General features: G+C 38.6%; 1 protein-coding gene across 2 annotated transcripts in view; it reads right to left on the bottom strand.

The window, feature by feature from the left end:
• Window positions 1-783: 783 nt before the first annotated feature.
• Window positions 784-17,427, bottom strand: part of DGKH (diacylglycerol kinase eta) — a 156,860-nt gene continuing 140,216 nt past the window's right edge. The window contains exons 25-30 of one of the 2 annotated variants that reach the window (XM_075139334.1): window positions 16,666-16,771; window positions 15,047-15,139; window positions 10,750-10,869; window positions 10,513-10,621; window positions 9,005-9,135; window positions 784-1,735 (exon numbers count right to left, since the gene is read on the bottom strand). In XM_075139334.1, coding sequence (XP_074995435.1) covers window positions 1,646-1,735; window positions 9,005-9,135; window positions 10,513-10,621; window positions 10,750-10,869; window positions 15,047-15,139; window positions 16,666-16,771 — 649 coding nt within the window. In that variant the 3' untranslated portion in view covers window positions 784-1,645. The remainder of the gene's footprint in view (window positions 1,736-9,004; window positions 9,136-10,512; window positions 10,622-10,749; window positions 10,870-15,046; window positions 15,140-16,665; window positions 16,772-17,427) is intronic. The other variant, XM_075139323.1, reaches the window with a different exon arrangement.

The raw sequence follows: 17,427 nt of genomic DNA, 5'->3' as shown, positions 1-17,427 counted from the left end.
AACCGGTAAGAAATATCAAAGCTACTTGATTAAGTAAAAGTCAAGTGTTCCTCATGCTGTAATGACACGTTGTTAGGAACAGCAAGGAGACAGCGATTTGGTGCAAGTTTTCTGGCAGGTGGTGCAATATCATCTCATCTCAAACATTTAAGTAATTTCTTTTTGTAGATATATGCAAATTATTTTTCTACTAGACTAACATTTTTGTGAAAAATTAACCAGGAAATTCAATTATGAAGCTATGTTTTGTTTAAGTAAACTGTAAATAACCTTATGAGTTCTGGTCTAATGCAATTTCTAAACAAAGATGTGTTTCGTTTTTTAACCTGTTTACACTCATGGATTACTATCTTGCATGTGATTCATCTTTGCATGCATAGTGTAAAACCTTAGAGTTAGTTTTTTAAATTTTTATGATTTACCGATGTAGAATGCATACAGAGGCATTTTTAAATTAATAGTAAATTAGTAATGAGTAAAAGCTTACCCCACAAAAATCAAATTAGCTGCTACATTTTAAAACTCTTCTTATGTTTGATAAATAAAATGAATTTGCCTGTAAAAATTTTTCATTCATCTTTCAACCTGCTTTTTGAACAATAGAATAAATAAAACCATTAGTGCCTAAAAGTTCAAATATGCTACAGATGTTTAAGATAACTGAGTAACTACATTAAAATGCACCATGAGAAAATTCTTTATCATTTTCCATGCAGGAAGCCAACTGATATTTTTGTGAGGTACCGGTCTTTCAAAAATACTCGTAAGTTAGTTACTTGATATACCTTCTGTACATGGTATATTTAAAAATCTAACTGTACAGTGTTTCAATCATATATAATGCATATAATCTGCTGAATATGGCACAAATGCTAAGTTTCCACACCCACACATCCTTTGCCGTAGAACACATTTTAGGCATAACACAACACTGAAGAATAGAAAAGTGCCTGAAACTGGAAAAAAAAAAGACACTCAAATAGTAATAAATTAAATCTCATTCAAACCGATATAAAAGTTGTTCAAGTGTTTAAAGTATCCGATGTGTCATGCAACAGAACAACAGACGATTCAGGCAGGCACACCATGCATTATAGTTTGCATTCATGGTATCACAAGGTATCTCTCCCCACCTTTGCGTCGCCAGTGAGTGCTGGGTACCTGCGGCACTGCCAGGCTCACGTGTTAAACCTCCAAAACCTCTCGGTCTCCTGCACAGGAGGTTTTATGAAGCTACGCCTTGGAAGGATAACCGGACAACCTCATGCTGTACAGAGGTATCTTGCTGCAGTGTAGAGAAAGGCATACTGAGCTGCATGTAAGCAAAGCAATCATTTCTCAATTATATTTTCCGGTCAGTGCAGTTCACCATAAACCAATCTATTTACCAAAATGCACTTATCCAAACTGGCCACCAAGAAAACGTCTTTGCAGAACATATCACCTTTTCCTTTTTTATGGCACAAATCCTTTTGTACGCTTGCAGCAAGCTCTTCACCATACACGAATTCAGAGATACTAGCATGTACAAACACACCAGTGCTTATTCTTCCATAGAGTAAACTACAAAGACAGCTAAGTGCCTGCAACAGCTTTGCTTCTCCAGCAACTTTCCCTTCTCTCTCTAGGGAGAGCACCAGCATAATTACACTTCATACAAAGGGGTGTTCTTGCCGAGGTCTTTAATTCCCTGGAGAATTCGCTTCATATGACCCACTTTCGTTATCCCCAGGTCCTACAGAAATTTAAAAAAAAAAAAGAAAAAAAGAGAAAAAGAAAAAGAAGGTTTATTTACAAAAAGGAAAAAAAACCCAAAACATTGATTATGATGTAGCCTTGCAACAAATGTCTAGAAATGTGCTCACTGCAATCAACATTAACCGGAAAAGATTCTATGGCACTAGCAAGTGTTGCTTAGAACATACAATGAATCCCTCTCTGTCTTGCAGACAGAAAATTACTTACCTGCAATAATGACAACCCAAGACACTGCAATATCTGTCAAAAACATCTTTCGCTTGACTTTTAAGTACAAAAATCTTTCACAATTTCTGGCAAAAAAAGAACAATCTCCCCCTCCTCTCTAATACAGCAATCAAATGCTTGGTAGGATGTGATGGATTAGAGCTTCTGTCCAGCAATGTCACTTGATCTGAGGCCCTATGATGTCTGTTTTAATCAACAAACACACACATCTCCAGTTTCTCAAGGGAAAGTGGATCTCACAGCTACAGGCATGTAGGACAACTTCCCTTTAGAGAGCAACAGAAAAGGTAAGCATTTGCTTTTCATTCCAAAAAGGTTACATCTCCTAACATGGATCTTCTCGATTACAGAGCTGGAAGAAAAATTCTCAGAAACATAGAATCATAGAATCATTAAGGTTGGAAAAGACCTCTAAGATCATCGAGTCCAACCGTCAACCCAACACACCATGTCCACTAAACCGTGTCCCTAAGGGCCTCATCTACACGTCTTTTAAATACTTCCAGGGATGGTGACTCCACCACTTCCCTGGGCAGCCTGTTCCAAGGCCTGACCACTCTTCAGTAAAGAAATTTCTCCTAATGTCCAGTCTAAACCTCCCTTGGCGCAACTTGAGGCCATTTCCTCTTGTCCTATCGCTTGTTACTTGGGAGAAGAGACCAACACCCACCTCACTACAACCTCCTTTTAGGTAGTTCTAGAGCGCGATGAGGTCTCCCCTCAGCCTCCTCTTCTCCAGGCTAAACAACCCCAGTTCCCTCAGCCGCTCCTCACAAGACTTGTGCTCCAGGCCCTTCACCAGCTTCGTTGCCCTTCTCTGGACACGCTCCAGCACCTCCATGTCCTTCCTGTAGTGAGGGGCCCAAAACTGAACACAGTATTCGAGGTGCGGCCTCACCAGGGCCGAGTACAGGGGCACGATCACCTCCCTGCTCCTGCTGGGCCACACTATTTCTGATACAGGCCAGGATGCCGTTGGCCCTCTTGGCCACCTGGGCACACTGCCGGCTCATGTTCAGCCGGCTGTCAATCAGCACCCCCAGGTCCTTTTCCTCTGGGCAGCTTTCCCGCCACTCTTCCCCAAGCCTGTAGCGTTGCATGGGGTTGTTGTGGCCAAAGTGCAGGACCCGGCACTTGGCCTTGTTGAACCTCATACAGTTGGCCTCAGCCCATCGATCCAGCCTGTCCAGGTCCCTCTGCAGAGCCTTCCTACCCTCGAGCAGATCAACACTGCCGCCCAACTTGGTGTCGTCTGCAAACTTACTGAGGGAGCACTCGATCCCCTCGTCCAGATCATTGATAAAGATATTGAACAGGACCGGCCCCAGTACTGAGCCCTGGGGAACACCGCTCGTGACCGGCCGCCAACTGGATTTAACTCCGTTCACCACAACTCTCCGGGCTCGGCTCCAGCCAGTTTTTTACCCAGCGAAGAGTGCACCTGTCTAAGCCGTGAGCCGCCAGCTTCTCTAGGAGAATGCTGTGGGAGACAGTGTCAAAGGCTTTACTGAAGTCCAGGTAGACCACATCCACTGCCTTTCCCTCATCCACTAGGCGGGTCACCTGGTCACATGACATATCCCAAAGGAAAATGTAAAAAGCACAAGCGTAAATCTCCTTGTAGCCACCACTAAAGCAATTGCAACAGCTGAAATGTTTCTAATATTGGTTTCTGGGACCCACCTCCATATGAGTGACAACAGACAAGAAATTTTTGCAGCAAACCTCTTCCAGCATTAATAACAGCTTTAGCAACACCCTTTTTCAATTTTGACTGGTCCAATGGTCAGAGGAGCAGAATGGGATGCCCAGCTGTGCTAATGATCCCCAACTGCACTAATGAATTTTCAGCTCAGTTTGGTGGAAATCTGCTTTCCTTATCTGTGAAACCCAGCTTTGAAAAACTCTTTAAAATCCTTGTGTTAGTGATGTTGAGCAAGTGGCAGAGTCAAACACTAGTTATTTGTAGAATAAACCTTATGTAAATAGATTGTGATTAAATAAAAAAAAACTTAGAAAAGTTTCACTATCTATTTTTCTGAAATAGAAATCCTTTCATTTTAATGGGAAAATTTTCCATTACAAAGACATTAAAAGGAAGGGAGTATAATTAAGCAGCTTGAAATAATTATTCTCATACAGACTGAAAAATGAAACCATATATAATATTCTGTACCTACTCCACACAAAGACTGTATCTACCTTTCTACAGCCACAGAAACCTCAGAAAATCTGCACTTTGTATTACTTAAAAGTGTTAGCATGCAATTAATTTTGCATTTCTCCAAAGGAAGAAAGGGGTGGTAAAATGGGCATGAATGAATTATTTTATTGTAAATGTAGCACAGCACAGATTAAGCAGCTGGATTAATTTTAAGAGAGTCAAGATTGAATTCTGGTTATGTTAGAGATGAAAAAAAATCTGGTTGTTTCTTCTGTTGAAAACTTGTCAGTACTATAAATATGTGACCATCTTTTACAGCACTTTGGCACAAAGGTGTCAGCATTAAAGAGTTCAAGATATGTTCATAGAAGTCCCCCAATCAAGTGCTGTTCATAAACCCATCTGAAAAAACACTTCTGATTTTCCACATTACATCAATTTATATTTTGTTTCCGCTAATGGTCATCTCACTTATACAAAAATGTAGTACTAATTTTTAAGTTAAGAGAATTGATGTAGGTAGTAGCTGTTAAACTCATCCCATAATGACAGTAAAATTTATCATTTTAGATTTGGAGAATATTTTCTTTTTTATGCTAAACTTAATTTTCCAATGAATCAAAACCACACACGACTATTGAAACTACTGAAATAGCCTAGTTGCTATGTGGAGGAAATTCTACATAAGGAAAAACCCATAAGGATACTTTCCAAACCACAAGAAGCCACACGTGTTAAAGGTTAAGAACTTGCAAATTCTTTAGAACAAACATTTTTCACGAGTAGAACTTCTGTTGGATAAGCAACATAGCGAGATGCTGCCAGACTTCAAAGATCAGAGGAAAGAATCGTATTATGAAATTCCCAGAAAATTCAGCCACCTTTTCCACCAACCTTTACAAGTATCGTCAACAACGCCTATGTTTCAAAGGCAAGAAATTTCAGTTTTATTTCCGTTCCAGTTGAAGTTGCTGTAACGTAGATCAGAACAGCAAGTCTCAAGAGCCTCATCACAATTTTTGGGACCCTTTTGATAAGTTCTGCCACACTTCCAGGGGAAAAAAAACCAACCAACAAGATAAACTCTAAATTTTTATGCTTGTGTAATAGTTTGGTTTGGAGGAAATTAAAAGTTATGCATTCCTGACACTAGATGCTATCTAGTATTCTCAATTTACTACTGATGCACGAAAGTTTGCAGAAATTCTCTCATCTCAGACTAAACCAGCAACATATCATGCATCATTCAAAAAGCAGTAACCCCAAAGATCTCTGCATTTTTGTGCATGCATGAGTTTCACCATGATCTACACAATCTGTCCATATTTAATTGATATCTAATTAACAAAAATTCAATTTGACTACAATATGGTTTTGAAGACAAGACTCTAGCTAGAGTTCGAGAGAGAAAATAGTCCTTCTTTTTCCCCAACTATGGCCTTAAAACTACAGGATCACCTTTCCTTCTGCTCTGCCAAACCACTTTGGCATCTCTAGGCCTTCAGCAGGTAGGGCTCAAAAAATTCTCAAAAAGAAAAAGAAAGGTTGGGCAAGAAAAAGCTGACAAAAATTCTTGCAACAGCTTTCAGGAGTTCTTTGCATTATATTACAGTGATTGCCTGTCTGCTTAGCCAAGAACCCATTTATTCCAGGTTTGCCCCAGATTTTGGCCAAGCATACCACCGATGTAATACTACCAAACAATGTTAATATTAACATCTTCCAGATGAGAAACCTACCCTACTTGCATTCCCAGTGTCAAAAGCCATCTAGCATGCCCAAAAGCATGCCCGAAGTCTAACAAATCTTACAAAATACTTTCCATGCAAACGCGTTACTGTGAAACACAGAGATGAAATGCCGCAGTCCTCAGCACAGACTTCAGCTTGACTGGCACTGCTCATCAAGCTGACTTGAGGCATGGAAACCCTTTCTCCAAAGAAACCAACATCGCTATGGAGCTCTAAGGAGATGTCACCCTAGTCCTACCAAATATGTTGCAGTTCTGATTATTACTAAATTGTGTGCATAGGAACAAGATTATCAATGCTAAAACGCTGGTATTTACTGCAGAAAAATGAGAGCCTAGTTTTCAATAAGTTTGCTCATAAAGGAAGGTTAAAAAAAAAATCACAAGAAACTTGCTTTCTACAGTTTCTACAGCACAGTTCACAATTCACTGCTCAGCCTTTCCTCAAGGGAAAGATAATCACATAGGTGTAAAAGTCTAAGACTCCCCTAAATAAAATCAGCCATAGGAGGCTGGAGAAAGGGTATTACTGCAGGGGCCGGGTGGAGAGAGGTATTTGGTTCCTCTTCGAGGTGTTCTCCATTTGCCAGTTGCCACACACAGAGCTAACTGAGAATGGGATCCACAAACTACGCAGAAATATAATTAGAGGTGTCCTATTCTTCAGTGAACGTATCAATCTATTTCAGTTACGCGTGCAAAGGAATAGAGTTTCATCAAATCCTTTTCTGTACTGCTTTTCATCTCTACTTTTGACCACAGAAAGGAACGTGGGCCCAGAGAATTCAATTAAAATGGGCAACAATTTTTCCTGTTGTCTACATGAGAGGTAATAGAGGTAAATCTATTGCACATGACTTAAGAGCTTGTGAATCAATGGGGAGCCCATTTAGTTTGGCAGGAAGCGCAAGCCTCGCACTGAAGGAGAGGCTGCAGACAGATTATAGCTCGCAAGAGCGCTGAAGAGTCATCTGCACACCTCTATAGCCAAAGGGAGGAAAAATTAACAGGGCAGCTTGTGATGTGTTCCTCATTTCCTAGGTACCACATTACACGTCTTGACACCAATTCATGTCACTGGTCAGAAACTGCAGGCTCCCTGAGCCATCCTTAATTGGCTCCCTGCAGAGATCATGCCCCGTATGTAATGAACAGGACGAGTGCTAAGCTCTGCTATTTAAATTCAGCATTGCTACATAGAGCACAAGCCATGCCTGGCCTACCTTACGAACAGCACTGCTCTGGAAGCTCTCAGCTCTGCTAAGGAGCAGATGGGGCAATTCCAGAGCAAGACTTCTGCTAGCACAGGATATACCCTTGGCAACTTGCGTAGAGCAATCCTCGTCCAGCTATGCTGAGCAATTTAAAACCTCGTATGTGCTTCCAGGCAGCAGTAGATAGAGGGGACAGTAAAAGTCTGTCTCTCTGTAGGCTCTATCTAAGACAAGCTTTTAGATATTTCAGGGCCTAGGCCTTTGTGGTGGGGTTTTATTTCGGCTGAATCAGCATAAATCTTAGCAACAGGGATGACAGGTTGATGATTACCCTGCTGCAGATATTTACTTGGTTGAAGTGCCAGTCTTCTGGGCATGCAGTCAAATTGGTACTTATCAGAAACGAGGCACGGTCAGAAGCCATGTCTAGTTTAACACTGATCTTACCCACCATCATTTATTCCAACAAATTTGACATCTTGATTTTTTTTAAGATTTCTTAACATTTTAGCAAACCTATGCATTGTGCAATGCTGAGTTTCCTAGTTAAGTTTTAAATTTGTTCAGTGCCCATTCAGAACAGGGACTTGCAATATCCATCACTGGAACATTGTGGTGGATTGCTTGGACAGTTTTCTATTTCTAGATTTTTGCAGAGAGGGACTGTCCTGAAACTGTCCCTCCATGTCAGGAACTATCCTGAAAGAAAGGAATTTAACTTCCATGGAAAGAAGTTTAGGCGATCTAATACTGAAGGGTAAAATAATACGCAACAGCCAAACAGAGCATCTCAAACACAGCTGTCTTCAGCAGCTGCATTCTACTGCAACAGTCACACAATGCAAGCACTACTTTATAACGTCAGGATTTCATACTATATAAGAAACTTTACAAAAAATGGCACGTTTGTATGAAAGTATTGCCTCTATCTGGAGACTAGTGCACTGTGGCTAGAGCAATGACTTGCACTCTAAATGTAAATGTTTGTGATTTATACAATATCCTATTTCCTCTCTTATGTACTAAAAGCAGTTTCAAAACACATTATCAAGAACTCATTACTACTGAGTTCCCGGAAAAAGTAATGTAATGAATCCCCAAAGATATAGCCTTTATTACATATAATGGATGCACTTAAGTCATTCTTGAAAAAGACCAGCAAGCTCAAATAACAGCCTCAGACTGCTAGGTAACGTTTCTCCCTGCAAAACTTATCAATCTGACCTCAGAGGAAGAAAGTTTTACCATTTTGGAGACAAAAGAAAGTGCTCTTTTTTAAATCTACAAAGGTAAAATCAGGCAGAGGTTGGTCAGAGATGAGAAAACCTATTGTGAAAGTCTATTTTAACACACAAACACCAATGCTATTTAAGTTCAATGCCACAATTTATTAGGCTGCTTATCTCTCTCACACCCACTATATCCAATACATATACAATAAATCACCTGAAGCAGGTCAGCTGCTCGTAGCTGCTGACTTTGCAGTAGATAGACTCAAAATTATTATCACCACCTTCAACTGATCCATACTGATCCTGTTTAATGGAAACGATGAACTCTTGAAGTAACGTTATATTATGCTAATGTCAGTAAGATACCAAACGTGCTTTTCCTAAGCCTTCTGACATAAACTATAATGCTATAATTCTACATAATTCTACATAAAGTGCAAAAAAAGGAAATTTCAGATAACACAAATATTCTTGGTTACGAGTAGAAGTCAGCACTTCAGAAATTCAGGCCAAAGGACAGCGTGTATTAGTTTATTGCATATTTGCCCAGTATAAGCCAAGCTACAAGCAAGTAACAAGTGCAGGGAAAGAAGAAAAGTTGGTTGTTGTTTTGTCAAAGAAAATGGTCAATAGCAGAAAAGTAGCACAAAGGAAATACCTTAAGATCTCGCCTTTCCAGATGTAAAAGCTCAGAGCCTCGGATGTCATGGCTGATGAAGATTTCTTTGTACTCTCCCAAACTGAGCAGATCCAGCCAAGCAGCAACTTCATCTGTGCCCCATTTTTGAACTACCAAAGTTAAGAGCAAAACCCCCTTAATTTCTACATGCTCAAATGCATCACAAGCAAAGGTTAGGCCAAAGAGAGTGGAAAACAGAGTAGAATTGCCGTGCTAGCAAAGGGAAAGGTTAGAGGTGTCATTTCCACAAAAACTGACAATTTCTTCTTTACATGCAGGTTACAGGTTAGCAGTTAACATGAGAAAATATCTAAACAAAGTTGGGGTTCTTTGCTTTGCAGCCATGCTTTCAGCTTTACTCCACTTTCTTCAGTAAAGCCTTTAAAGCCTCATGTCCCAACAAATTCACATTAAACCATCTTAGGATCAGTGACGCAAAGTCTAATGTTGTTCTGCTTTATACCATTAATTTATTAGTAGTCATCCAGGGAGAGGAGAAGCCTTCAAAAACTAATTAACATGTAAAATTAAAATATCAACCATACCTCAAATATAGCAATGGCAGCAAGCAAGTCCAGTTTTAATTAACATTTTCTAGTATTCTTAATTAATGCAACAAGTATTCTTTAAGCTACTGTGTTACACAGGCCATTAATAAGCTCTCTGTAAAACATTGTTCTCCAAGGTTAGTTGCCCACATTAGTCCTAATAAGACCACATTTGCTGAGAAAAAAAAATAGTTTTGGTACTTATTGCTATAATTTTGCAACTTCATTCAATGCTGATTAGTTTTACAATGAAGTGAAATCTGAAATCTAATCTGAAATCTAAGCCTGATCAACAACTGCAAGATTTTGCAGATTTTGACCAGCTATCCATTAAAAAGACAAAGATGTAGAAACAGTTTTAGGACCATCTGATCATTGATTAACTCCTGGACATAATCTTAAGAAACTAAGTTCATGGATAATAGTGGGAAGAGAGGAGAGTGGAGTTTGTTCAACTTCTTCTAATTAAAAAAAAATCAATATTGACTATCATGGCTTTTGTGATTTGTCTCACTCGCTGAACTTAAAACCTACCTGAAATTTAAGAATAACTGGTTAATTAAACCAGTGTGATAAAAGGTATTGTGCACCTTGTGAAACTAAGCTGAAAAACCTGAATTGGAGCTTCACAGGGAAACAATGTGTTTACCTACAATTTGTATTGCTGTGAGTTAATCAAATGTAACCACCAGCAAAGACTATCTAAATATTTTCGCAGTAGTTCTTTAGTTCACTTGGAAGTCTTGGGGTCCTACTGAATGCTTTCTAAATGCACTGAAAGAAATCTTCATCCTAATGAAGATGCCAGTTAGCTCAGTTGCTTCTCACTTTGACTTTACTCTTCAGTAGAGTGCATCATTTCAGCTCTTACAAAAAAACCTCATAAAATCACATTTTCCCCAAATGTTACTATTTTTCTTGTAATGTCAAAACACATACCAGGCTGAGGGCTGGTCTTATGCTTCTGAACTTTTTCTTTTTTAAACTTTGGCACTATGCGGAACACTGTACTTCTGTTGTTTCTTTTAGCATAATCCAGAGGGGGATCCTGCATGAAAGAAGAAACATGGTTACTACTGAAATTGCCTCTCTGGATCATGAGGGTTTCTAACTTACTCTTCCCTATCAAAAGAAAATTAAGTTCAATTAGAAACAAGAAGTATTAATCAAACTCACCTCATCATCATTTGGTTGAAAAACATAATAGAGCCATGGTATCTCAGCAAGTTTTCTCAACTCTATTTCCACGCTGTGCAAAGCATCAGACAACAGCTCTTCATGGGGAGCTTCTAACTGCTGTTCATAAACAGGCCGAAAAATAGTATTTTTAGTTTTGTTAACATATAACATTTAAATCTAGATATGTTGTTACCACACACAAACAGATGACTACTTCACGGTAAGTGTAAATGAATGGTGAAAACAAATAAACTTACCAAATTAAATTTTCCTTCAGAGACGGGTCAGACCACCCTGACACTACATTTAGTATGGTCCCAACCACAAAGGGATGACCGGGGCAGCTGAGGCTTGGTGCAGACCAACTGGACCTAGCTTGACCTAGTCAATCACTGTCATCATTCTCTGCACTCTTGAGTCTTCACAGAGCAAAAGTTATCTGATAACACCAATACTAGAACACACCAGAAATGGAAACTACCAGCACAAGGGAGATAAAACCTGACCAGAAGAACAAGAGCCTGGAAAATCTTTGTATGAAAAGTGGTGTAAAAAAATTGAATAGATGGTAGTAAGCCTGAATTATTATTTGCAGATGTCTTCATATGATAGATCACTCTCTCATGGTCAAGTAAGAGGAAATGAATCTTACTGAAGATGCTCTATTCCCAAAGGTCTTCCAGTGGTGATACAATACCTGCACTACCCCTTCTAAATAGGTGAGACATGGAGTGATAGCCACTGCTGCTGGCTGAGGGTAGGAGGAATGGGGACCAGGCATGAAAGAGGGACATGACTGCAACCACAGACGGGAGACAAAAAGCCAAAGATATCAGCGAAGGCCAAAGATGAAAAGAAAGTGATAGCAGTGTAAAAAACTTGGGACTTGCTGACCTATGGGAATTTGCTCTATCAACACTTGGAACCCCATGGAGGTACCAGTTTTCCTTAAAACCCCAGTCTGAAAACTATTCTGCAGCTGTTGTGTGAGTTGAACCTGTGAGGAAGAGGTAAGGCAGGCTGCTGATCCCTAGCAAAGCTGTTTTGGGCTTATCTGGGGTTGCTGAAACACCATTTTGACGTAAAGGGTTGAATCCTGGAATGAGTTGCTTGGAATCACTAACAACATCTTTTTCCCTCTTTGAAGTAAAAGTAGTCCCAAAGCAGTGCAGAATATCTTTTTGAAAGGATCTAATTAAGTTAAGTTATATCCTAGTGAATGCATTTTTAAAATGGAGTTGTAAGAGAATCTTTGATCTCTAGTGCTGGAAAAAGATTTTGACATTGTGGGGATTTGGTGATAAATTACAAACCCCCATTAATTTATCCTACCTAATAAAAACTTCTTTCCTTTGCTTCAATAGTTTGCATATGTTACTACCTTTCAAAGGAGAGACCATCTTTAGCTAGCTATTGCTGCTACTGGAAATATAAGCTCCCTCTTGCTATTGTGTTATTTTCTCTTCTGAAGCTCACAGAATTCAGTGCCCATAAGCAGACTCTGATCTTTCTTTTGCCTTCTCTTTTTTTTCAATTTGAACAGTTCAGTTAATTTGGAGCACAGTGGCAGATCCACTTGTCTTTGAAGAACTTACAACTTTTCTCTTGTTTTCATTTTTAAAAATTATTTAAGAAGTCATCTATTTTACATAAATGAGTGAAGCAGAGAGTTATGTCTTTCTCAACAAGCACTTATCTAATTGGTTGATTCTCAAAGGAAAACATTTTGCTTGGGGACAAAAAAACTCTCATCTGATGGTAAGAAAGTGTATGCATTGGCAATATTGCTCCTGAAATAAACCCAAAACAATAGTGAAATTCTGGTAAAGGAAGAGTCAGCAATTTAGGGTAAATTCTCCTCTTACAACATCTTGGGAAAGCTTCTTATTTCCAAGATGGAAACTAAGACTATGAATGAAACAATGCAAATAAAGGGTTTTTTCAATTCCTTCCCAAAGGAAATTTTTAATATGAAAATATTTTATTTCAGTGAGCGCAGATAATTTCATTCAGTTGAAAAGAAAAATTCTCTTATACTTCTCCCTTAATACACTGGAAAATTGTGCTCTGTTCCAGACTGGAAATGTTTTCTAAAAAGCAAAAATGGAAGTAGTGCCTTTGGAAATATCTAGACAAAACATAGTATTTTTTATTTTTTCCAAACTGTATTCCAGCCATAACCATTTGAGAGATTCCACAAATCAGCTTCATTGTCCCATCTTATCATTTCACTAAAAATGGTATTTATAGCTAATGCACCATTTGATGTCATCTAGCTAATACTGTTGTATGAACTTTGTTACTCGTATCTTACAAGAGGTGGCGGGAACCACAGTCTCCTTGTATATGTATCTACATTTCTTTTGTCTCCTTCAGGAGCCATAACAGAAAGACTCAAGAGCTGGTAAACGGCAACCAAAGAAAAAGCTTACCAAGTAGTATGTATATGCAACGAAAGCATCATTTTACTGCTATCAGGAGCTTTGATCACAAAAGAGATGACGGGTGAGGGAGAATTTAAGAGACAAAAAAAAAAAAATTAGGAGGAAGATGTTGAAGAAAGAAGGTCCACCTTTGTCAGAGGAGAAAGATAATTTGGAGAACAGTGTATGATGGCAGTGACTGATGCATCAAGCAACACATTACATTTCATCTGTCTCTATTTTAATAGAGTGAGGGGCCAACATACATGTAGCTTCAGCATTTATAAAATACGTGGCAATAAGGTTAACCAGGGTGCCTTGTTATTGTGACTATGAAATACTGTTCTAAACAAGCATGATGTCAAATTAGTGTAATGCACATCTCTGGAAGATTATCTCGGTATCTTCCAAACAGCCTTTTTATTAAAAAATGGGTTTGATGTAGACTCATGATGACATTTGCACAGACCATAATGAGAAGCAGAAGTACAATATGTAAAAATCAGAAATGGACAAATGAATCAAATTAAGCTTTGGAGCCTGAACAAGGGACCAGTTCGACATCACAGAGAGATCACAACTGGCTATAGAAAAGGTAATGTTTCAGTGGGAAGGTTTCCATAATAACATTCTTTCCAGACTGCCTTGATAGATTACACTAGTCCTAGTATGGCATCACCAACTTAAACCTTGTCTTCTAATTCCTCTTCCTAAACTATTTTAAAATTTAAACAAATTTCTCTGTTTTGATTTCCCATTCAATCTGAAATATGGGGAATTAGTAATAGCAATTTGAAAAAAACAGCAGAGATTTTTCCCTTTTCTTGGACAAAAACATCTAATGAATAACTTTCCCTTCTAAAAACTCATAAAGTAGATCATATGAGCCTAATCTTTGACTATTTCTAGAACTTAAATGGTTATTAGCCTTTAGATCATGTAACTTCTGGTTACCGTGGAATAGACTCGTACCAATTATCACTCGTGTAAAAAGGTATCTGAACCTGCACCAGTAAGTTTCATACCCTAACTCAGCTAAATGAAAACATTCGTATTTATATCCATTTTTAATTATAACATTTAAATAAACAGTACGTTAGTAATAAATCTGCTTTTGAATCCAAAGAAAATGTAACTGTTCCTACTGAGTGTCGTCTTAATGTAAAACTGAACCAGCATAGAAAACCTGACATCTTTATTTTCTTCACAATGTCACATACAGAAATTTTCTAATTATACACCCAGGTACAACAATTCTTGAGCAGCCTTCATCATTTTAGGCACAGAAACACTAGCCAAAGAAGAAGAGGCAAAGTCTTCAAGTACCATCAGAGGTCTACCGAACACTTACCAGTTAAAGGTTATGAAATAATTCTTGACAGGTATTAGAACAAGGGTGAGATTTACTTGCCCAAATTAGATCTGTAGAAGTTGAATGTATGCGTCTGAATAGCTCTCACCCCAGGTTCTCTTTAAACTCTGAAGACGGTCACATAATAGAACTCCAGAAGTTCTCTTAAATGCTAAACCTCCCGAAGATGATTTATCTTTTTCTAAGATAGGCCTCCAAGACAGCTGAGTGTGAATCAACCTCAACAGGGACACTGATTTCTCTCCATTGACTATTAAAAAGAAAAGCCCAGGCAATGACCTCTTAGATATCTGAAGTGAGGTAAGATGGATGCCAACCTAGGACAAGAATTCATAACTCATTCTGATCCAAACCACAAATGCAGTATAATATCCTCCAATCAGCATTACAGAGCTTCTTGTAGCAGGTCATAAATCCTGCACCAATTTAAAAAATCATCAAAGAACAAATCACAGATAATCTGAATGAGAGAATAAAACCATGTATTTTGTGACCTTACCAAAGGAACTCTTCCTACTAGCAGAGATTCAGTTTCATTATGTAGGGCCTTCACATTGACAGCTATGTCCATGGCAGTGTTTCTGGTAAGGCTCTGGGGAATAAGAAGCATAAAAATTATTCTCAGATTGAGAATAAATACTTTGGTCTTACAGCACAGATCTTAGGCGTCTTCTCCTAAGAGAAATACATCAATTTAGCTCTACACTGACAAATTCTCCAGAGCTGAGAATAGAAAACAAAAATGTAGTATCTATTCACTGTCTTTTCCCCAACTTCATTTAATATGACCTTATACAATCCTGAAGAACATCAAGTGACCAGCCACCTGTGAGATGAATCAACGATTTTTATGGATGACAAAGCGAGCAGAAAAGTTGTGGGCCTCATTTAGTAACAACTGTTGATCCGAATTGTTCACCTTATCCTTAGCAGAAGTAAGCTGATAGCCATATTTTACGAAGCAAAGGTTAACTAAGATATTTACCATATGTAAATTTAGGTTAGATATAGACAGCCTCTACCTAATTAATCTTTCTGGGGTCCAATCCTTGAAAACACCCAGATTGTCTAGTCTGAAGAGAGAAACCAGGAAACTCATTTCCCCTCACCCCTTTGCATTCTCTGCATAGCACTTGGATAACAATTAAGCGTGAAAATTGCTATGAATGCATCTGCAAGAATTGACCTGTATGTAGTAACAGCATTTGCTCAGCCTTTGTCATGCCTCCACTCTGTCTCTGGGGACATGCCTACACAGTTGTCTGCAAGCAGATGTGAGCTTACTTTGCCTATTGTTTTTGCTGATCCAAGTTTGTTTTATTCATGCTCAGAGCTACATTAGTACACCACCTCACTTGATTTAATAAGCACTGCTGCATCACTTCAGGATGAGCACCCCTGGCTGTGGACCGCCGTTGCAGACGGAGCGAATTCTTGACTGCTTCCGAAAGGAACAGACATACTCTTACCGTGCCCCTAATCTAAACTCTCTATCTCCTTTTTGACTGCTCGCTCCCCCCTGCAACAACACCCAGAAGGTCCACATTTTAAGTGTCACTGATGTCCCTTTCTAACGTCCCGCTTTCACAAAAGAGAATATCAGCTAGGGAGGACACTGATGAATGCAGAAACTGCATCTTCTGCCTTCTCAGACATCATAGCGATCTAACACCAGGAGAGGACTCCTCTCTTCAATATGCTTCTGTAAAAAGGCAGTTCTCCTAATTCCCATTCCTGGTATTATTAATAAATTTTAGAATTTATACCAAATTCATCAGCTATGGGGTGTTTCCCTGTGCATGTGAAGGGTTGAGACTCCCTGCTGCTATACAGAGCAGCACCTTCAGAATTGGAAGTAACTTTCCCTTTACTTTCACCTTAGAAAAAGTGGCAAAAAAGGGGAGAAGATACAGCATCCATTCATCTGTTAAGCAATTTAATTTAAATATGAGCATGTGTATGTATATTTAGAAGTCTTGTTTATAAAAACTTCAGGAATTATCATCCAACTGTTTTAATATGGGGACAGGGAGTACAATACAGCTCCTGTGTCACAAGCTTAAGCACACAGATATTACAGCTTATTTACTTATACATAAATCTCTGTTCTTCCTTTACCTCAGGAAACCTTGGGTTGGCTTTATTTAATGCATGTGAACATGCATTAACAGCATGAGCAAGCTCCTGCTCCAAGAGGCCATGTATTTTTGCTGCTTCACAGATTCTACAAAAATATAAAAAAAGAGAAAAATATTTCTTACCTCCTTTAAAGAATAATTCTTCAGAGTACACATTATCAGATGAGAAAATATACAGAGATAAGTTTCACAAAATACTTTTAAAAAAATATAGTCCTTTATAACAAAAGTTGAAATACAAGTATCTCTTCAAGCAATACAGCATCTCATATAAGTGATATCCATTACAGAGAAGATTTATTCTGCTATGAAATACTGAGACACATTCATCTGTCTTAGAACACAAATGCTATGCAAAAATTGTACCGAAAAATGCTGGGGCTATTAATTCAAATAAACTACAGCGGAAAATCCTAGCACATTAAGATAACTTACTTCATTAAGATAATTTACTTGAAGTTATCTTAAAAGCCACTGCATCTATTTCACAAGGCATATCCTCCAGATGTGACATTAAAATTGGCTGCAGTCATTTGAGATTACGGGAGGTCCAGCTGCAATTACAACCTCAGGACCATCTCTAGAACAGTAACGTTTTTAAGCTGTCTTGGCTAAACTTCACTGGGTAATTTATAACCTAAATTACTCTTCTATGTCTACTTAAGTCACCAGTACAGTAGAAAAAGAATATGTAGTTCTTCAATTCCTTTCTTATCAGTGCAACTCAACAGATACTCCAAGA

The sequence above is a fragment of the Calonectris borealis genome, chromosome 1, assembly GCF_964195595.1.
Source record: "Calonectris borealis chromosome 1, bCalBor7.hap1.2, whole genome shotgun sequence".
Classification (NCBI taxonomy): domain Eukaryota; kingdom Metazoa; phylum Chordata; class Aves; order Procellariiformes; family Procellariidae; genus Calonectris; species Calonectris borealis.
Note: the sequence above shows the minus strand (reverse complement) of the source record. Positions and strands in the feature narration are given on the sequence as shown.